Source organism: Dipteris shenzhenensis, chromosome 14 (assembly GCF_047967505.1).
Source record: "Dipteris shenzhenensis isolate YYH24624 ecotype China chromosome 14, Dip_SZ_1.0, whole genome shotgun sequence".
NCBI lineage: Eukaryota > Viridiplantae > Streptophyta > Polypodiopsida > Gleicheniales > Dipteridaceae > Dipteris > Dipteris shenzhenensis.
In genome coordinates, this window is record NC_141609.1 from 32,080,938 (window position 1) to 32,101,007 (window position 20,070).

Below are 20,070 nucleotides of genomic sequence, written 5' to 3' on the forward strand. Positions count from 1 at the left end.
CGGAAGGGGAGGCGAAGGTGGGGAGGGATGGCGAGGAGGCGGAAGAGCGCTGGGAGGAGGGGCGGAGAGGAGACGGGGGTGGAGCGATGGCCGTGGCGGGGGCGGAGGGTCAAGGCGGGGCAGGGAGGAGGCTAGGGGCGGAGAGGAGCAGAGGTGAGGCGGAGGGGAGGCTAGGGGCGGGATGGCGATGGTGGACAGCAGGAGCAGCTGGGTCCATGAGCCACCAGAATGCTATACTGAAGCTCCTGAAGTTATTCTCCCCCCCCCCAACCAGAAACGAACTTTTATTAAGTAGGACTAAATTTGCATTTATATTCTTATGGATATGATAATTCCCAAACCAAATCTAGATTTTCTTTCAAAGCAGTGAAGATTTTTTTGCCTCCTTTGCGCATGTAAATCTTCAATCTACTTAAAGTTGACACAAAACCCAAATTGTAGTCCTTATAAGAAAAAGTTTTTTATGCTTAACTTTCTTTTTTTAGAGCTTTTGGCACATAAGTTTCCATACCTCAAGATCTTTTTTGTGAAAATTCTGCTTTGCTTGACCAGAGTAGTCTGGGATGACCTTAAAGAGGGAGACCATCAGAGAACGTTTGCAGCATGGACTAAATGAAAGGGAAGGTGTCTCTAATAGTGTGGTAATTCTCTCCACATAAGCTTAAAGAACTCTACTTCTTTTTATTTCTAAATGTGGCAGTCGTCTGAAAAGGAGCGGATCAACCTATCTTAAAATAGCATGATTGTGTCACTGCTGACTGCAGGGATATTTTCACGCAAACCTTTCATCAGTTGTCAGTGTAACGAGGGTTGGTCTTTGTGGAAACGGTATTTGTGAAATTGCAGAGAGATGTACTAAAGAAGAGAAAAGTGCATTATCAGAAGTCAGCAAATGTTGCCAAGAGGATTGTCCTTATGTAGCCTTAAGCTGTCCAGCACCTGAATACGGACCAAATGCACAAATTCTATGTTCTGGGCACGGCGTTTGTTTGGATACAACAGGACAATGCAATTGCTTTGGAGGTTTAGAACTTAACACCTTCTATACACAAATTTCAAGTTTAGCAGCAGTCTAGTACTATCCCGCAGGTTCAGAGATTATATCACCTTGGAATCATTAATGCCGTTGGAAGATTTATGAAGAATTGATATGCTGGTTGACATGAATATGGATGTCCTTAAGCTTCTTCCAAACAACTACATTTGGAAATCGATAATTTGATACAATGCATTTGCTGACCGTGAGATATTTTTGCATATGTGCAGAACCTGAACAGTCTTATAGGTAATGGGACGTAATGATTTGATATTCTATGTTTTATCCAAGAGTGTTGTCTTAATGTCGTCCTATAATGGAACTCTTGCAGGATATGGAAGTCCAGACTGCTCAGAGTGTATGGAAGGATGGATTGCCATGAGTACTGGAACCTGTATTAAAATTCCTGACGTGACGTCATTGAAACAACTGTATTTATCTTATCAAATATCAGAAAGTCAAAGTCTTACTAGACCACAATCAAGCAAACCTCCTAACATTGGAATCACTGTACTTTTTTTGGGAATTGTGGTGATTTCCATTGGAGCATATATCTTTGCAAGGCTTCAAAGAAGAAGAAGTACAACCGTAGTCAGAATACTTCCACCTATTCTCACCAAAGAAAACCTTGGAAGCTCTAACGGTAATTTTATCTTCTCATCAAAGCAATGACTGATCCCTGTTTGTTGTGGGCCATAAGGGAGGGGGATCCATTTCAGTTATGATAACAAACTACAAAATCGTTAAAAAATTGCAGTAGAAACGAATGACAAAGACAAGGAATAGAATAAATTCTGGTCATTGAGACAATTTATTGGATTAGGACATTATACATAAATATTTTCACATTCATATCATCTTGCATAGGTGATCTGGAAGGTGAAACACCAAGAAGCAAACTTTGTTGGCGGGCTTCCTTCCGTGGACTATCTGATGAATACGATATTATACCAATAACTCCTCTTGCAAATACCGGTGGCAGGAGGAGATCCTTCAATCTAGGTAAAATCATGGCAGATAATGATGTGGGTTTACCATTTTTAACTTTGAGCACTGATTTACAATTGTTCCAAATTCATTACATTAAGGGTTTCAAGAAAATATGATTCGGTAGTTAGGATTCCTTTGTGTGTTTTTTTTTCAGGGGGGCAAGAAAAAAAACTTCTATCTAGTATGAAAGAAACTCCCAGAGCAAAGATCAAGGGAAAGTACATCATGCAAGCATGAGAAAACAAGACTCAAATACTTTAAAATCAAACTCCTGTAAGAGAGCTAGAAAAAATCCTAGAAATAGGTGAGCCACTCCACTCCCTAAAGAAAACAATTCTCCTGGTAGTGGTTGTGTGTGAGATGTTTGCAAATGGCCATGAAGGTGTGTACTTGATCTATTTGAATACTAGCCAAATTGTATGCAAGTGGACTTGGGAATCATCTAAAGCCTCTATGCATTTGGATCTCCGAATATGCCACATTGCTATGCTCGCCAGAATCTCCCAGTATTTACAAAGGCATGTCCAGGTCTATATGAAGAGCCAGGAATGTCATTTAGTGAACATGGCTCAATTGAATGTCATCGAACCGAAAGAGCTAGGATGAGTCATGTCTCCCATAAAACACCTAAGGCTCAGATAGAGAAAGCCAAGCAACCGAGCCCAAGGTCATAAAGAAAGGGGAACACATGAAGGTGCTCAATAATCTAGCGATCCCTTTCGAGACGACTGGCCTGCAGTCCCCTAGGCAATGCTGAATAGACTCCTCAGTAGAAAGGCAATGAATACATGTGGAAGTTGTCCTAAACTTGGACCTCCACTGGTTCACCGCAATCCCTTCATGAATAGGAGTCGAAAGAAAAGAGTGATTTTTCTATTCCTGAGGGATTTTCATAGTCTTTTCCAAAATGACTTCCACTTCAGGTCATAGGATTTTGAGGATCATATAGGTATGTCTTGGTCTTCAATGTTCATTCTAGGGGCAGGCTGGTCAGGCTACGAAGCGTATACTATGCATTTTCCATTTCAGCATGCCAGGGTTGTAGGCCACGTGGAGCAGTGTTTCTTGGCTTGAGGATGGTATCTAGACCACAACCCAGATCACATCCTCTTGGGTTCATCGAGGATTCGGCTTTATGGAGGTGGTATTTGCAGCGAGGATCTTGAGAAGCAGAATGGATTGATGTAGGACACTAAGAGAAGAGGCTCCCCTTCTTTCGACACACGGTCGATAATGCTAAGTAGTTTCAGCTTAGCCTCAGAGGTTGGAGGCCCACAAGAGCTCCTTATTGGAAGAATTTTCAGATTTCCCCCTATTCTTGAAAGGTCCCTAGCCAAGTAGACTGAGAAGGAGTCCTGTCACATGGAAGAACCCAATCCAAGGGTATGATTGCATCAATCTGTTGGATTTGCAGTGCAATCCATCTGAGGTGACTTACTACTTGGTGTTTGCAATCATATGGAAGTCTTTTGAAGATCTTCCAAGAATCATTGAGAAGGCAAGACCTCTCTCCCATCTAGACCATGTAAAAAGTGTGAAGTACCAAGCGGTCTGCTATGATCATCAAACATACTATTATTCCACATAATGGGTTGTCTATCAATGTTTACTTGAGAGAAAGGGGAAACTCTCCACCAAAGAGTACTCTTAAAGTTGGCCCAAGCTTTCGAGAAACGCTAAGATAGGCTGAAGTGAAGATCCATTTGGTATTATCCATCCAATCTCCACTTGAGGAAGGAGAACGAGACTGTGTGCTTCCAATGAAAAAATCCTAGAAAAAACCAATTCCTATAGAAGATGATGCTTTGTCGATAGGAACACCAACTACCACATCACAAAAGTAGAGGGCACAAACTTAGTCTCTCCAAAGGTTGGCCAATGGAAGGAAAGAGTTCCTTTGAGCCAAACATGGTGATGGAATGTGTAAGATCCCTGCCTGAAGAAAAGGTGACAAGGTAGGAAAAACCTCCTTCCCTCAATCCAAGGATGAAGAATGGGGAGCTAAGGTAGGAGGGGGCGGCTCACGCGAGTGTCGAGGAACTAGAGAAGAATGAGTATGTGAAGCCTGAGCAAACTCATCCAAAGTCACACTTGAATTAATTCCAGTTGCAACCTGGGAAGGATTGATGGCATCACTAGCCGCATCCAAGACTAGGAATATCAACCACCTTAATAGGTGAGGGGTCAAAGGGTAGAGAGGATCCTCCTGATGTGAACGTGATGGGGAGTAAGTGTTGGGTGCCTTGATGGTCCTGGGCGTGCTACTGGTTTTGAATGTGTTCCTGGTACTGAGCAAGTGGCATGTGCCATTGATGTAGGATGAGCAAGAGGTGCTCAAGGAGTACAAGGAGGAGCCGCACCAAAATACCTCTTTGGTCTTTTCTTCTTCCTTGGGCAATCTCTAACAAACACCCAAAGGTCCTGCAAATCCTACACTAGTCCCTCTTGCCTATGATCTCGACTGTCTGGCAAAAGAATGAGTCATCCGGATGTTGAAGCATGATATGGTCATCTGTGATGTTAGGGTCAAAGACAATGACCCTAACTCTAGTCACCCCATCAGACGTAATCGCCTCCTCTTACTTAGACCAAGGAGGCGGGGATCTTTGTGACCACGCCAAATGTGATATAGGATCCAAGCCCAATGTGAAAGGTGAAAGAAAAATTCTCCTGAGCCAGTCACCAAGGAGTTAGCCTTTAGCACAATACTCGCAATCTCAAGAGAATCGAAAGCCATCTGGAAGAATCCCTGCCCCAATAATGGAACGTTGAAAAGGTTGGAAGCAAGGTCTTCCGTAAAGGCAGCAAGCGTCTAGTCCCTGACCTGCGATCTAGAAGGGTGGGACCCATGAATGCGCATGAAAAGAGTGGTGGCTCTACATCCTTGTTGAGCTGTTGCAACTCGTTTTTTGAAAAATAACGGTTCTCGCTGTTGGTGGAAGAGTGATCAAGTATCGACTAAATGGGGATCCATCCATCAATTAAGGGTGGAAGGGCAACTCAAACAATGATAAAGCTCCATCCATCAACACAAAGGCTGAAAGAAAGAAAGAAAGAATTTTATTAGAGTCTTCGGAAGACCGATGGGTCTATGAGACTGAAAGAAAACCTAATACAAATCACAGTAAGGGTGGAGCTACTGAAACGAGCATCATCACCCGTGTTGAATCCTAAGTCTGATCATACATAATCAAATACATCTGGATGTAACAATGAAATGAAAAGGACTGGAGCGGAGCGGAATCCGTATGTCATGTCGCCCTGACTGGTGCATAGCCGGTGATGGGACGCTGGCACCCGTCAAGGGGTGCCGTGCGTCTCGGTCTCCTGGCTGGACGAGGCTTGACGCAAGACCAGAGCCACCGTGACTCCCATGGGACGTATCCCGGGTCTAAACAATGACGGGAGGTCCCCCAGAGTGATCTGTGTGTCCCCTCGATGTCTCATGTGTCATGCTGCCGTCGTCGGGTTGGGGTCTCTGTCACGTCTGCGGCTAGAGACTGGACGATCAATGTCACTCGATGGGAAGAACTCTGTGATCGTGCTCTGAGAGGTGTTTGATGATGTGGCCAAGCCTCGTCGCCTGAGTAAGTACTCTCTGTGTCGGACCCCCTCGTGAATGAAGGCCGCGAGGCATCTTTGATCTGGGTAGGCGAGGAATTTGGAAAGGAGCCTGGAGGCAGTGGTAGCGACCTCGGATCTCATAGTACACTAGGCACCTAAAAATAAAATGCTCCTCCGACTCAACCTCCTGACAGTCGCACAATATGCATAAGCAATGCTCCCTAGGAATCCCCTCTGCTCTGCCGCTCTCTATGCGGAGGCAGTGTGATGATACCCAAAACTGTCCGATGGAGAACCGTAGTGAGTGAGGCATATGAAGTTCAGTGTACCCCGGTGGTGTGATGAATCTCTCCTCTGAAATACGAAGACAGTAATCTCTGTAGAAACTCAGCTTCACTGGAAGCTCCCTTGGCTCCAACCAGGTCCTAAAGGTGTGTAGCTGCAGGAGATCCTCTCGAATGACCTGGTTGGTGTGTGGCCCGATTGGGATGGTGGGGTTAAGAAACTAGATAATGAGGTGGGGGAAGCAAAGAGGAGGTCAAGGGAGCTGAAGGTTGAGGCAGTGGTGTGATGAATTCCTCCTCCGAAATACAAAGACAGTAATCTCTGTAGAAACTCAGCTTCACTAGAAGCTCCCTCGGCTCCAACCAGGTCCTAAAGGTGTGTAGCTGCAGGAGATCCTCTCAAATGACCTGGTTGGTGTGTGGCCCGATCGGGATGGTGGGGTTAAGAAACTAGATAATGAGGTAGGGGAAGCAAAGAGGAGGTCGAGGGAGCTGAAGGTTGAGGCAGAGATGTTAGAAGGTGAGGCGGGATGAACAAGCAGGGCGGGAGGAGCAGAAATGAAGGGTAGAGGAGGAAGACATCAGGTGTGAAGGCAGCAGGGTGGGGCAGCAAAAAATCAGGGCAGGGGAGGAGGATAGCAGGGCGGGGTGAAGGCAGAAAAGATGGAGGGTTGGAGAGGTAGACAGCAGGGCAGAGTATAGATAGCAGGGGGCGGGCGGGGGGGGGGGGGTTGGGTGCAGAAATAAATGTCGGGGGAGAGGCTGTGGGCAGGAGGGAGAGTAGAGAGGGGTAGTAGGGGGATCCGAGAGAGGAGGGGAAACAGGGAGGAGCAGCAGCTCAGTCGTTTGCTTCCAAGGATAAAGTCTTTCTTTGCACATTTAAAGAAACAAAGTTTTCAAATAAGACCTTTTTTAGTTGTAAAGAAGAAAAGATTTTATAATGAGAAAACGATATAAATTTTATAGTTGATAATCATATAACTTTTGATGGTCTTCCATTTAATGCATAGATATACCGAAGTCCTCAAATCACTTTCACCAATTTGAAGTTGTCAGCTTCCTGTTGTAAGTTCTTGTATAACTCTTTTAAATGTTCATTGAAATAAGGTGACTTTCCAGTATACATGCAACCCATCTCCCATCAAGATGAATTTGAAACGCATGCATCTCATGATGATTGCTACTAAATCTTGACGTATATACACCAATGGATTTCATAAACTAGATCCCTCCCTAGGCTGCTATCCTGCCCTCTACCAATTTGTCTCATTGCTGGCACCTCCCTTTATCTTGGCCCTTCTCTTGCCCATCCCCTTCCTTGCTTGACGTGTCTGTTGCTCACCTTGGATGGCTGGCCAAGGCTTTAACATAGGCTTTCCTATATCTTTCTTCCTTAGTCCTTTGCACCCCTTGGATGGCTGGCCAAGGCTTTGACATAGGCTTCCTATGTCCATTTTACTTAGTCCTTTGTGCCCCTTTTGTCCAAGCTTCTCTTTTGAACTCCCTTAATTTCCGCTTCCTCATTTTTCCTCCTTTTCGTCCCTTCCCTCTCTTTCATTCTGCTTGTGAAGTCTCTCCCCTCCTGCCCTCTTCATTTCATGTTTACGTTGTCCCTTGTCATAGCATTGACTTGTCTTTGTTTTGTTAAGTTTGCCAATTCTTACAAGTGATGTGGTCTGAGCATACATACATTCTACCTATCACTTTGCATTTCACTTCCATATGTCTTTTCCTTTTTGTCCCTTTTTACTCTTTCCTCCTTATCTTAGTGTTGTTTTCATCCTTCCAGCCTGCCTCGTCCCTGTTAAATTAACCTTTGCTCTTTCTCAGCATCCTTATCGTTCCCTACTTCCTTCTTCTTTCTCCTATTTAATTGATTTGCAGCTTACTGGCACTATTGGTCTCTTTTTTCTAGTTAAGGATTTCTTCAGCAAGTCTCTGCTGTTCATGTTCAAACACACCAAAAAGATTTCGTAAGGACATTATTAAACTATAGGCAGGGCTTAGGTGCACCTAGAGGTCATATTCGGATATACCCCTCATTTTGGTTATTCTCTTAGATAAACTCTGCATTCCCAATGCATCTGCTTTTCTTCTTTCGCTATTTGCCAGTCAAGTTCTAATAACTTGTCAGATATCTGAGAAATTGTTGATCAAATTGATCTGGTGATTTGCCTGCCAATTAGACAGATCTTTGTGACTGTTAAGTGCAGATCGGTGATTCCTTTTTAAGACGACTCACATGAGCTGAAAGCGGACTAGATAGGGATTGACGCAAGTCAAGTTGCTGGAAGTTCCCATGTAGTCAAAAGAGTCTTTTGTGAAGTTTATAAACCAAATTCTCTTCCATTAAGCGCCATCTTCCTTTATTTTCTAAACAGAGTCATGTAGGCTCTGCCATTATGAAAAATGGTAGTCTTGTTTCATTTATTTTATTGACTATTTTGTGGTCTGGTTATGGTCATTGTGCAAAATGGAAATCCTACTTCGTCCTTTAGTGAAAGATGAAATGTTTTTCTCTTTTAAAGAAGCATGCGTACTATAAGCTAAACTAAGTGTTATTTTGTCTTTTTAGTTCATAAATGTATTAGAATACCCCATATACAAAGTCTGTCCTTTGATGATGATAAGTGTGCTCTGTAAACCTGGGTTTCTAGCTAACATCAATTGAATGTTCAAAAACTCATCTACTGACCATATCAGGTGATCAAGAAGGTAACCAGACTGTAGAGATGCAATCATCAAATCAAAATGCATGTGAAGAAAGTGCAAGGTCATCATTCAATAGGTTGATGAATGATGAAGACCTCATTGATGAAGAATGCTCAAGAACACCCGAGGTGAGAAAACTTGGAATTCTTACAAGAGTGAGACGTTTAGGAAAGTCAGCACCTCTTTCAAGCAATGAGGCTATCGAAACACAGATACCAAGCCAAACCACATGCAAAGAAAGTGCAAGGTCATCATTACATATGCTCATGAACGATGAGGACCTTACTGAAGCAGAACAATCACAGATACTGGAGGCAAGAAAACTTGGCATTCTCACACGAGTGAAGAGCTTGGGATGGCCGTCACCTTTTCCAAACTTTGTGACTGATAATTTATCTGACTCTGACAGTGATTCAGGGTCAGAAGAGGATCAAGAAGCAAGTACTAATATACTGTTAGACACAGTTTAAAATGACTTGTGCAGTATATCGAATCTCAGTCCAGAATACTTGAAGGTGACTTGGTTAATCCAAATTTATCACACTTGGCAGAGTCCTCCATTAGAAAAGCTGACTTCTGCATCTCATATCTTGTGATAGTCTTCTCCAAGCCCTTTGGATTTAACGTGTTTCCGATATTACTTTTTGTAATTTACAAGTACGATGTATTTAATGCATCATTGGATGGAGCTTACAAGTTTATTTCAGGTTGTGAGTGTAAACAAAAGTTATGTAATGTAGAGTTGCTTTTTCTTCTTGCTCCCATGGTCTTGTTAGCTTTTGCTGACCTAACCATTTTCCTTTTAGAGCCTGTTTAAATCAGTGTCTTCTTTGTCCTACACTACATTTTCATGCAGCACTGAGTTTGGATCTTCAGGCAAATCCTCAAATATCTTATTTCCATAGACAATCCAGAATTGTTGAAGCTTGAGATTTGACAACCAGAACGTGCCGAATACACTTTGCTGCTAAATTGACGGAATTTAAAGTAATTATTTTGGTTTAATGAAAACAGAGGTGCCTCTAATGAAAGAAAGTGATATCACGCACACAGCTCAGTAGCTGCACAGACTTCTATAATTCCTCTACAATAAGCATTAGACAAATATCTGATTGATAGCCACCAGTTCCAGATTCGACTGTACTCTGAAAGCTTCATGAAACAAACGTGACCAAGGACTTCATTTCTTAAGTAGGCCTCATCCCCCCCTCCCTCCCATCTCAACTTGCCATCCCATTCTTCAGCCCAGGCAAAGAGTGTGACAAGAAGATAATGGTCAGCACAGACTGTTGAAGGCGAAGTGCAAAAGAGATGCAACTAGAGCAATGGGACCATTGTTGAATGAGGGAGTTCAAGGAGTGAGGCATCCTTTTTGGCGGTGTCTTGGTGCAGTCCGGTCATCCAGTGGCATATGACAGCTGGAAGCTCCTTAATGGATTGGGGGCCCCAATACCCTGACCCACGAGAAAGAGATGACAGTTTTGGTGCATTGTGTGCGCACCTGGAAGCACTCATGAGGGGTGGCCACTTTGAAATTTTTACAGACCTCTTACTTCATGACTCAGCCTAGGATTTCCTGGTCTTTGCAATGTGTTCCCTCATTTAACATCAGTCTAGTAGAGGGCCCAACACGACTTGATGGAATGCTCTGATCCATTACACCTCATCCTGCTGCATCCTGCTGAGATGCCATGATCTGGATTCATGATAGTAATATAGCGGCGGCGGCCACGCGCCAAGCAAACAAGCATGGCTAAATGCAGTAAGAATTGCCAAAAGTTTGCTTTTACAGAACAATCTGCAAGCGTATGTTCTTCACAAACTTCCCATTGAGTATAGGACATCCCATGTCTTTTGTCTGCAATTTCTTGCATGTAAAGGTGATTCCCTTGAATGCAAATGATGCAGAGTTAGATCATTGTACTCATCAACTTTGCTGCAGCATCCCCCCTGCCAACTGCAGTATAAATATTTGATAGAATAACATATGGAGCAGGATTCTCCAGTTTCAATTCCAACACGTACCTAAGAGCGCTTTCTCCTTGCAGAACGTCAGTCTGACATTTGCAGCCACCCAGCAGTGCCATGAATGAAACTACTGTGGGCTGAAACGGCATGATGTTGATCAATTCCTCCGCCATATCCAACGTCCCTGTCCTACCAATTAGGTCAACCATACAATCATAATGATCCACGCATGGTGAGAGGCCATAATGTAGGTTCATAGAAGCAAAATAATGACCGCCCTCATTAAGCAGACCAGCATGACTACATCCAGTAAGAATACTGACAAATGTGGCCTTGTCAGGCAGCACTCCTCCTCCTAGCATATCATCAAAAAGTTGCAGAGCTTTCTTACCATGCCCATGCTGGGCATAAACTGTAAGCATGGCATTCCAGGAGAAAAGGTTCCGCTCAGGCATTTTTTCAAAGGTTCGCCATGCATCCATTAGGATGCCACACTTGCCATACATGTTGAGAAGTGCGTTCCCAACTTCAACATCGGCCTCAAATCCATGGTTCAAGATGAATCCATGCATCCATCTACCCTCAACCAGGGCTGCATAGCTGGCATATGCAGCAAGCACACTGACAAAAGTGAACTTATTTGGCATTATGCCTCCATGCTGCATTTGACTTAACAGCTGCAAGGCCTCACTGTCCTGACCATTCTCAGAAAAGATTGCAATCATTGCATTCCATGAAATTGAATCCCTCTCAGGCATGTCATCAAAAATCTTCTGAGCAATCTGTAAGCTGCCACAGTTCCCATACATGCTAATAAGAGCAGTCCCAACAACTACCTCTGACTCAATGCCACTTTCAACAATAGGGCTGTGTATCTGCATCCCTTCAACATTGCAGCCTCACTGGCACATGCAGCAAGTACACTGACAAGTGTAACTTTATCTGGCATCGCTCCTTCTCCCTTCATCTGGTTGAAAAGCTCAAGGGCCTCCTTGCCTTGTCCATGTTGTGCAAACAGTGCAATGATTGCAGTCCATACTACCAAATCCCGCTTTGGCATTTTGTTGAATAGTTTTCGTGCATCCACCAGACTGCCCTGTTTGCCATACATATTGACTAGTGCATTCATTACCGCATTTTCTAATTCAAGTCCACTAACAGTAATGCGTGCATGCATCCTTTCAGTTTCATATATGGTGCCACATGCATCCAGAATGCTGACAAAGGTGACTTTGTCTGGCACAATTCCTTCCTTCTGCATTCGCTGAAAGAGGTCCAACGCCTGCTTGCTGCACCCATGTTGGCTGTAAACTGCCATCATGGCATTCCATGAGACAAGATTCCGTTCAGGCATTTTGTCAAAAATCGTCCATGCATCCTCCACACTGCCACACTTGCCATACATGTTGACAAGGGCAGTGCCCACAAAAACGTCCCACTCAAATCCATTGTCACAGACATTGCTATGCAAAAGCTTGCCTTCAGTTAGGGCTGACTGGCTGGCAAACGCAGAAAGAGTGCTTACAAAAGTTATCTTATCTGGAATTATTCCATCCTGCTGCATTTCATAAAAAAGTCGTAGAGCTTCTTTGCCCAAACCATCCTCAGCATACAAACCAATCATAGCAGTCCACGAAACCACGTTTCGCTCCGGCAGTTTGTAGAACATCCTCTCTGCGTCTATCAGGCTGCCACACTTACCATACATGTGGACAAGAGCAGTTCCTACAATGACATCCACCTCAAATCCACTGTCCACAATGCGGAAGGTTCATGTGAATACTTAGAATATGTGCCCAGCAAGGGCGCATGATCTTTTCCCTGTCATGGACTATCTTAGTAGGATTGCTAGCAGCAGATGAACAAGTCACAATCCAAATCTTTTGGGGTGCGAATACGACTTCGTGATGAAATTTCTGGTTGTATGAATGAAATGCCATTCGATTGGATTCAAGGCAACAAGTTGATCGAATGAAATTACTCGTTGATCGAATGAAATGCCACTCGATTAGCAAGTTCAACAGGACACAATCAACCAAAACAAGTACTTTCCACTTTTCCATTCGATCGGATTCATGCTGCAAGAAAGACGTAGATTGAGGACCTTTACACACTCCAGCCCCCGCCCCAAGCCTTTGTTACAGGTGCCACATTGAAATAAATTATTGAATCCACCAAACAAGTGAAATAAATGAATGACTTTTTGGCCTGCCCACTAGGCCTTAGTGGAGGCGCCCATATACAAAGAGAAAATGGCCCTTTTCGATTTTCAAAAAATCTAGATTAATTTTACGATCCACTTGCTATTTTTTCATCTAGAAATCCTCCACATTTTCAGCCCCCCTTTCTCTCTCTCTCTCTCTCTCTCTCTCTCTCTCTCTCTCTCTTCCTTTCTCTCTCTTTCTTCCTCCTCTCGAGCAGGCCTATTGAATGATACATATCATTCATCTTGTTTCATTCATAAGGCCTTCCCAAAATGTAAAACAAAGGAGGTAGTGAATGGAGAGAGCTTAGGAATGATTTAAAAAACGAGGGAGCCCTACGTCTTGAATGCTCACTGCCAAGCTTGTCTCTCAAAGCCATTAGTGCACTTAACTTCCACTTGACGGCAACCAATCAAAGCAGCAGACCTATTTTAGAAGCAAATTAATCCTAAAAATTTTGAATTTCTTCTTTACAAAATGAGAACGATTGCTAAGGCTACCCGAAGGGCAGGCCAAAAAGGAGGTCCTCCGCCCAAGAGCATGGGCGAGGGTTTTACATAGTTGAAGGCATTTATTGCATCAAGGTTGGTGGGGCTTGAACGTATAATACCTTGCCACATAGTTTGTGTAAGGGCTTGGGCAGTGTGTAATGACCCCGCTCACCACTGCAAATAGTGTTTGAATGGCCTTATACCTATATTCATGTGTATGAACTTCGCAAGGAGATCAAACTCATGCTCGAGTTCGAGGAACTCTTCTCTAAACATTTTTTTGAAATCAGCACAACTCACAGGCTTATCTTTCAACTCCCTTCACCACTCTAACGATTTTCCCTTAAACATCCCCTATGCCATCTGGATAGGCCTTTGGGTCAATACATGCCAAATGCACCCAACAATAAGGCTTCTGCCACACGAAGTGTCAAGTTCAAGCCCCACCAGTCGCACTAACGATAAATTTTCATTCGTTAAGAAAGTGCCTGCCCATATGCTTGGGTAGGGGGTCTTGCCCATCCACATTTGTCCAGGTGGCAGCTTGCCCTGTACTCGTTCGAACGGGAGATTGGGAGAGTTTACACACAAGTCCCAATGGGGATTTGATTTTCGTTTTTACACAAGGTAAGTGGCTAACATTGTCTTTGTGACTGCACTATGGACAAGCTATCACCACCAGACGAGAATTCATCGTCCGGATGAGGTAAGGTTTCTCTCTAGCAAATTATCTATAGACACGGATTTCACGTGTCCAGTTGGACATATTCGTCCGGACGGGTATGAAAGGCGCCTAAGAAGAAGAAGAAAAAGAAGAATTCTTTTAATGTGAGGCCACAAGGCAGGGCCCTCAAGGGGTTATCATACGTCAATCCTGGGGATTTAACTCAAGACACCAACAACAAGAGTCACTCCCATAACCAATAAGGCTCCTCACCAAGAGTAATTGTGAACTCGAAAAGTGGAAAGTACTTGTTTTGGTATTTTTTCTAGGAACTGTATGGCTTTGGTGGGCACCGGCCCTCAACTTTCAATGGTAATCATCAACTCAAATAATGTGAGTGCCAAACAAAGCATTAAAAATGTCAACAACAACTTGCAAGAATCCAAAAATAAGAAAGACATCAAACATTCAAATTGCAAAGCTATGCATTGACCAAATACAAAACCACGATCAAACATGAACAAGAAGAGCATAGAGGTGAACAACAATCGCAAGTAGCAAAGACAAAGAGTCAACATGGCAAAGATAATAAACAGTCAAAGCACAAGTACTAGCATCAATCAAAGACTACGCAGAGCCAAAGGAGAATTTCAGCAAAAAAAGAACAAGGAATAACAAAAAACATCCACCAGTACCAACCGAAGGTGTGCAATAGAGTACAACTAAAGAAGACATGTCAACACACATGCATCAAAAGCCAGTGACACCTATAAGGAAGTATATGTTTCAAGATAGCTACTTTAATAGGAGGAGACAATTAAGAGAAGATATCAATGTTAACAAAAAGAAAAGACACAATCAAAATAAAGTGACAACATTCTACTAATGGCAAGAAATCCTCGAAGGATCATTTGAAAACTAATGGCAAGAAACCCACGAAGGATCATTTGAAAACTATGTTAGACTAGTCAAGGGCACTTAATATTTACAAAGACCCTCCAGAGTATCTTTTGGAAGGCTCTGGAGGCTGCGTTCTAGGAGGTGGGAGAGTGGGACACCTCGTACTCGGTGCTTTCTAGGTGAGCAGATTGGCAACCTACGGACTCGATTGTTGTCGATTGGCATGGTGGCTATTTAGAGTAGGTGTTGCAAAAAAAAGATGGAATTGGTTTTTGAGTGACCCTCTCCTATGTGGCTAGTCTCATTTACTTTTTGGCAACCCTACCTTATGTGGGTGGTCCCATTGATTTACTAATCTAGCCTTGTGTGGGTGGTCAAATTTTTGCCCTATGTAGGTGACAGCTATGTGGGTGGTCAAACCATGAACTTGGTGCTTGGCCCACTAGGGGGGTGTTCGATTAAGTGCTAAACACCTTTGTGAGACAATGAAATTTAAAGGGGGGGGTAATATGCCTTGTGCGCTTGCGACACGTGGATTATGGGGGGCTTACTCCTATATACAAATATGGAAGGTTAGTCCCATATACAAATATGTAATTGAGAGGCCCTTGGATATTAAGACTTGTGAAGACGCTCCTGGCATCTTTTGCTAGGCTCTAGAGGTTGCGTAGCTAGGAGGTGCGAGAGTTGGACCCCCATACTCACCACAACAAACATTGTGTGTTTCAAATTATGAGCATCAAGGTAGCTATGATGTGCATGTTGGAATAAAGCCGATGTGTAGCTACCCTAAAAAGCATACATAGCTCACAAAAAAACCATACAGAGCTTGCAAGCATTTGTATTATGTGTTCCTACGTGTTCTTGGGTTGCATAAGACTCAAAGATATGCTCATTCACCAACCAACACTTTTGGGTACACAAGTTGCTCTATGGAAGTACCAAATTCTTGGCATCACAATTGTATAATATATTATGAATAAACTTACGGTGTGATAGAATGGGGGTATCAAAGACAAGTTGTAAAACTTTATATATTTTGGTTGAAAAAGCTCACCCAAATAGACTAGTTGATATTTTGTTATACTTAATCAAGTCGTATCACATTTTCTTAGAGAAACTTGGAAGTCAAATTAGAAAAATGTGAAAGTACTTGAGAGATTTCTTGGCATCAAAACTTTCTTAATATGATCTGTTTGTTGTTAACTTATGGTTGAAAAAGCTCACAAAAATTTGTTGGATTTATATGTTTGGGTTTAAAAGTTGTTGATTAGTATTTTGTTAGTCTGTAATCCACAACTCCAACCAAATTTTCTCAAGCAAAACCTAGATGAATAAGAAAATCCTAAAAGTACTCAAGTAATTTTTTGGCATTATAGTGTTTGCTTGGAAAAACTCACACAAATTTGGAGCCTTTAGAAAAAGATCAACAAAAGGTTTTCCCCACAGGTGGATAGTCATTCTCAAATCACTCCTTATTCATCTTTAGGATGTTAGCAAGGTTACCTCTTATCTAGGTCCACCAACTTAGAACTCATGCTCTGCTAAAACCCAATCTAGATAACGTGTAAGTTTAGTTATCATCCAAATAATTTGGCTTCTTTGATAAGGATGAATATGTGTTCATCATTCGACTTTTGGTGAGAAGGCCAAATACCTAATTGTACTTTAACTTGGATGAGAAGGCAAAAAATGACTTCATCATTCAGCTCTGGTAAGAAGACTGAATATAATCTATCACCTACCCGATTTTCCTCCTCATATGTGGGCTCACATGTGAGGCAACGATCTCTAACATAGACAACTACTTACATCAACTAGAAATGAATATATAACTTTTAAGAGGATGGTTGATTGCAAATCATGCCTTATGGTAAACTATCATGATAGAGGCTACCTTGTCTTGAGAAATCACATGGCATAAGTAATGAAATTAGTAATAAGTTGTAAAATATTACCATCTATCAACAATGGTAGCAGTAAACACATTGCTTAAAATTGAGCTTCACAATTGAATGGCAAAGTTGAAGTTACAGTTGGATGCAAATAGTAAACACATTGTAAAAGATATGTTTGACAATTTAATGGAAGCTCTAAATTAAATATGTCAATTTTCATGTAATGATTAAAAACCTCTTCAAATTTGAAGATTGGATGCCAAATATTGCTTGACTACTTTATGATAAAAGAACAACTATAGCTTAAAGATAGAAATCAATGCATAAGTTTTTTAAAAGAAAATTTGCAAGCATCATCTCATCTCCTACACCAATAATTGAAACATAAATTGCGCTATGAAATAAGCCCTCATCATTCACATCATCCTCAAATGCAAAGCTAGCTTGAACACGAGAACATTTCGTAGCCACTGTAAAATTTACACCGTGTCCTGTGAACCCCCAAAATATCTATATTTTGTATATGTGACACATCATATTTGCAAAGCCAAAATAAATGCCATTTTGATAAGCTCGCCTCTACAGTTCAAGCATAGAGCTAGGAGACTAACCAAATATTCCCTTCTTATATCATTTATTAAGACTCCATAGCAAACCATGAACCTCATGAAACTAAAGCATGTATCCATGCTTTGTGGTTTTGTATGTCGTATTGTCTAGGTTTCATCATCAACCATGATCTCTTTGCAGTACTGCACCCCAATAAGATTCCCATTTTGTCTAGTCTTCTTTTTGCTCTCACCATATGGGTTTGTTACACACATACACACACACTGAAGGCAGAGAGTATCCCTTTCATTTATGATGTGGGGGTCTTATGCACTTTTTCTACACCTCAAAATCATCCCATTGTTATCAACCTTAGTGGTTGTCTTTGATGTCAATCTATATTCATCAAATATAGTATCCACCCATGCACAACATTTTGCCTTGGTGGTGTAGGCAAATATCTAAGTCTCATGAATCACTCTTGGAGCCTTTTTAAGGTGGTACCTAAGCGAACATTATTTCCTAAAAGATATTCATTGTACTTTGCATTTTTTGAAGTACAATTTTAATGCAAAGGCATCACATAAAGAAATTTTTCTATGCATCCTCCTTCAGCCTTCATGCTTGATGTGGTAGCCTCTAACAGATTTACATTTGGAACAAAGCCATGGTCTCTTGCTATAATTTCATTGACCCCAATGGTCTATCCTTGTATCGCAACAAGCAAGCCAAGTTTCTAAGGTTGGCTCCTCACCATCCTTTGCGACGGGCGGAAGTAGAATACAATGTCGAACAAGTACGAGTAACTGTCAAATCTCATGGTGGTGAACTAGATGGGACTAGCTTTAGTGACCCCGCCCATGGTGAAGAAATATGCTAGACGTGTCTAATAAGGTAAGATCTTTAAATTTGATTGTACTACTTTGAAAGCGGACAGTGTAGCACTTCTTTGGGGCATTTTTTCTCAATTTTTATAGCAGGGCGCATAGCGTCTCCTTATAGGGAAAATGCTAGTTTTCCCCACGAAGCTCTTATGCAGGCCCTATGTTCATTTAAGTGGATGTAGGCCCCCAGTTGTGGCATAATATGCTCTTCTTGATGTGAAGGCATAACACATGCACATGCATGTGCTTTTATCCAGCAAAAAATGCAAGATCTTTCTTGCACTAATCATCATTTTCCATGAAGCCATAAAATTGTGCCCTTAGAAACCTTGACATTATCATATTCCAAAATTGCAATCAGGCCTCTGTGTCTTCAAAATTGAAATCACAAATTCCAATTTTCAAGACCTCTTGAATGAAAAGATCATTAACGAAAGGGCTCCTCCTTCTCGAGGTCATATGAATACCAATGACACCAATCAACACCTCTTAGATTTTAAATCTTGATGTGTAGTGGGGCACTAGTACCCTACAAGATCTATTTGACATTGGGTTTTCATTTTTCAGAGAAGAACCTAACTTTGGAAGAAATTTCTTTAGGACCATCATTCAACCTTGTGCACCAATGCCACGAGAACATCTAGACACATCAACAAGAACCAATGCTAGTAGAAGATGAGTGCATTGATGAGCATGGAATAAAAGGATAAAAAACTTCATATAGTTCTTCTAAATGAAATGCTGAAGTGGCTATGCATGCATGCAGTGGGGGTGCGGTGGTAGGGTACATACACAGACCTTGCCGCCTAGATTCCTTTCTCAAAGGGAAAGTTATAACAATTGGGATAAAGAAAGGTCTTGATGTAGTAAACATCCACTTCATGAGGATGGATTGATGGTCTTTCTCTTCCAAGAATTGGAAATGGCTAAGATGTAGTTAAAAATGGCACTCAGAATATTAGTATCAACCAATGTCATTTTAAGTGTGGGATTCAAGATTTGATCCTGATATGTCACCTCCCTATAAAACCCCTATATTGGTCGAGTTTCTTGACCTCCTTAGGCTTCATTCCCATAGCCTAGAAGTGTTGTGTGTGCCTTAAAAAAATTTAATTGATTTTATACTTAAGGGTGTATTTTAACACCAAGAATGCGTATATGTGCATCACTTTTCTAAGAGAATTGGTCATCTATTGATGTTCTTAAGAAATGATAGAAACTACAATTGATGTTCATGGAAATTTTTTGACTTGTATCATTAAAATTATTTGTTTAATCTTAAAAAATCATATCAAATATTTGGTTAATCTTTAAAACTCGGATTAGCACACTATTCATCATTAGCACAATATTCATCATAGGAAGTATTTTCATAATCTCAGCAAGTATTTAGTTTTCTCACTAAACTTTGGTTTTAAAAGTTAGATTTAAAAGCTTCATTAGTAGTGTATTTGTGAATTTTGGACTTTTCCTTAGTCCAGTTATAAAATTGGACCTTACACAAATCCAAATATTTTGAATAGTGTGTTTATAACAAAAGAAATGTCTAAAGGGCCATCAATAAAGCCAGAGCACAGAAACATTGGAAAAACTAGTATAATCCTAGTTATCACACACCATTCAAACACATATCAAATTACAAGAGAAAAATGATGGGGCAAGTAACACTCTAGAGATAGAAGCATAAAAATAAAGCTTATAACCCAAGGGAAGTAGGGAGACCTGTGTGGAGAGAAATTTACACAGTGTTGGTGTTTTTGTTGGCTTCATGTCAGAGGGGGGACAAATCGGGGGGACAGAGACTGGCCGCACAAGGCCATCATAGGGTCCACCATGTGGATGACCAGCCACAAGACGAGGCTAACCTTGACAATGGAACCCCGCCAAGTCAAGAAAAGCCTTGGCCATGTGCTGACAGCCCTTCCA

The 20,070-nt window shown here is 41.8% G+C and overlaps 1 protein-coding gene and 2 pseudogenes across 1 annotated transcript; 1 reads left to right on the top strand and 2 right to left on the bottom strand.

Moving 5' to 3' along the window:
- Window positions 1-371: 371 nt before the first annotated feature.
- On the top strand, window positions 372-9,056 carry LOC147894485 (uncharacterized). Its single transcript, XM_087385321.1, has 6 exons — window positions 372-395; window positions 553-641; window positions 765-1,023; window positions 1,368-1,679; window positions 1,904-2,038; window positions 8,578-9,056. The coding sequence occupies exons 2-6, from the start codon at window positions 564-566 to the stop codon at window positions 9,054-9,056; spliced, it is 1,263 nt and encodes a 420-aa protein (XP_087241447.1). The 5' UTR covers window positions 372-395; window positions 553-563.
- A 1,440-nt stretch (window positions 9,057-10,496) lies between these two features.
- On the bottom strand, window positions 10,497-11,363 carry LOC147894486 (putative pentatricopeptide repeat-containing protein At3g11460, mitochondrial pseudogene; annotated as a pseudogene).
- A 23-nt stretch (window positions 11,364-11,386) lies between these two features.
- Window positions 11,387-12,262, bottom strand: LOC147894487 (putative pentatricopeptide repeat-containing protein At3g13770, mitochondrial pseudogene; annotated as a pseudogene).
- Between the last annotated feature and the right edge of the window lie 7,808 nt (window positions 12,263-20,070).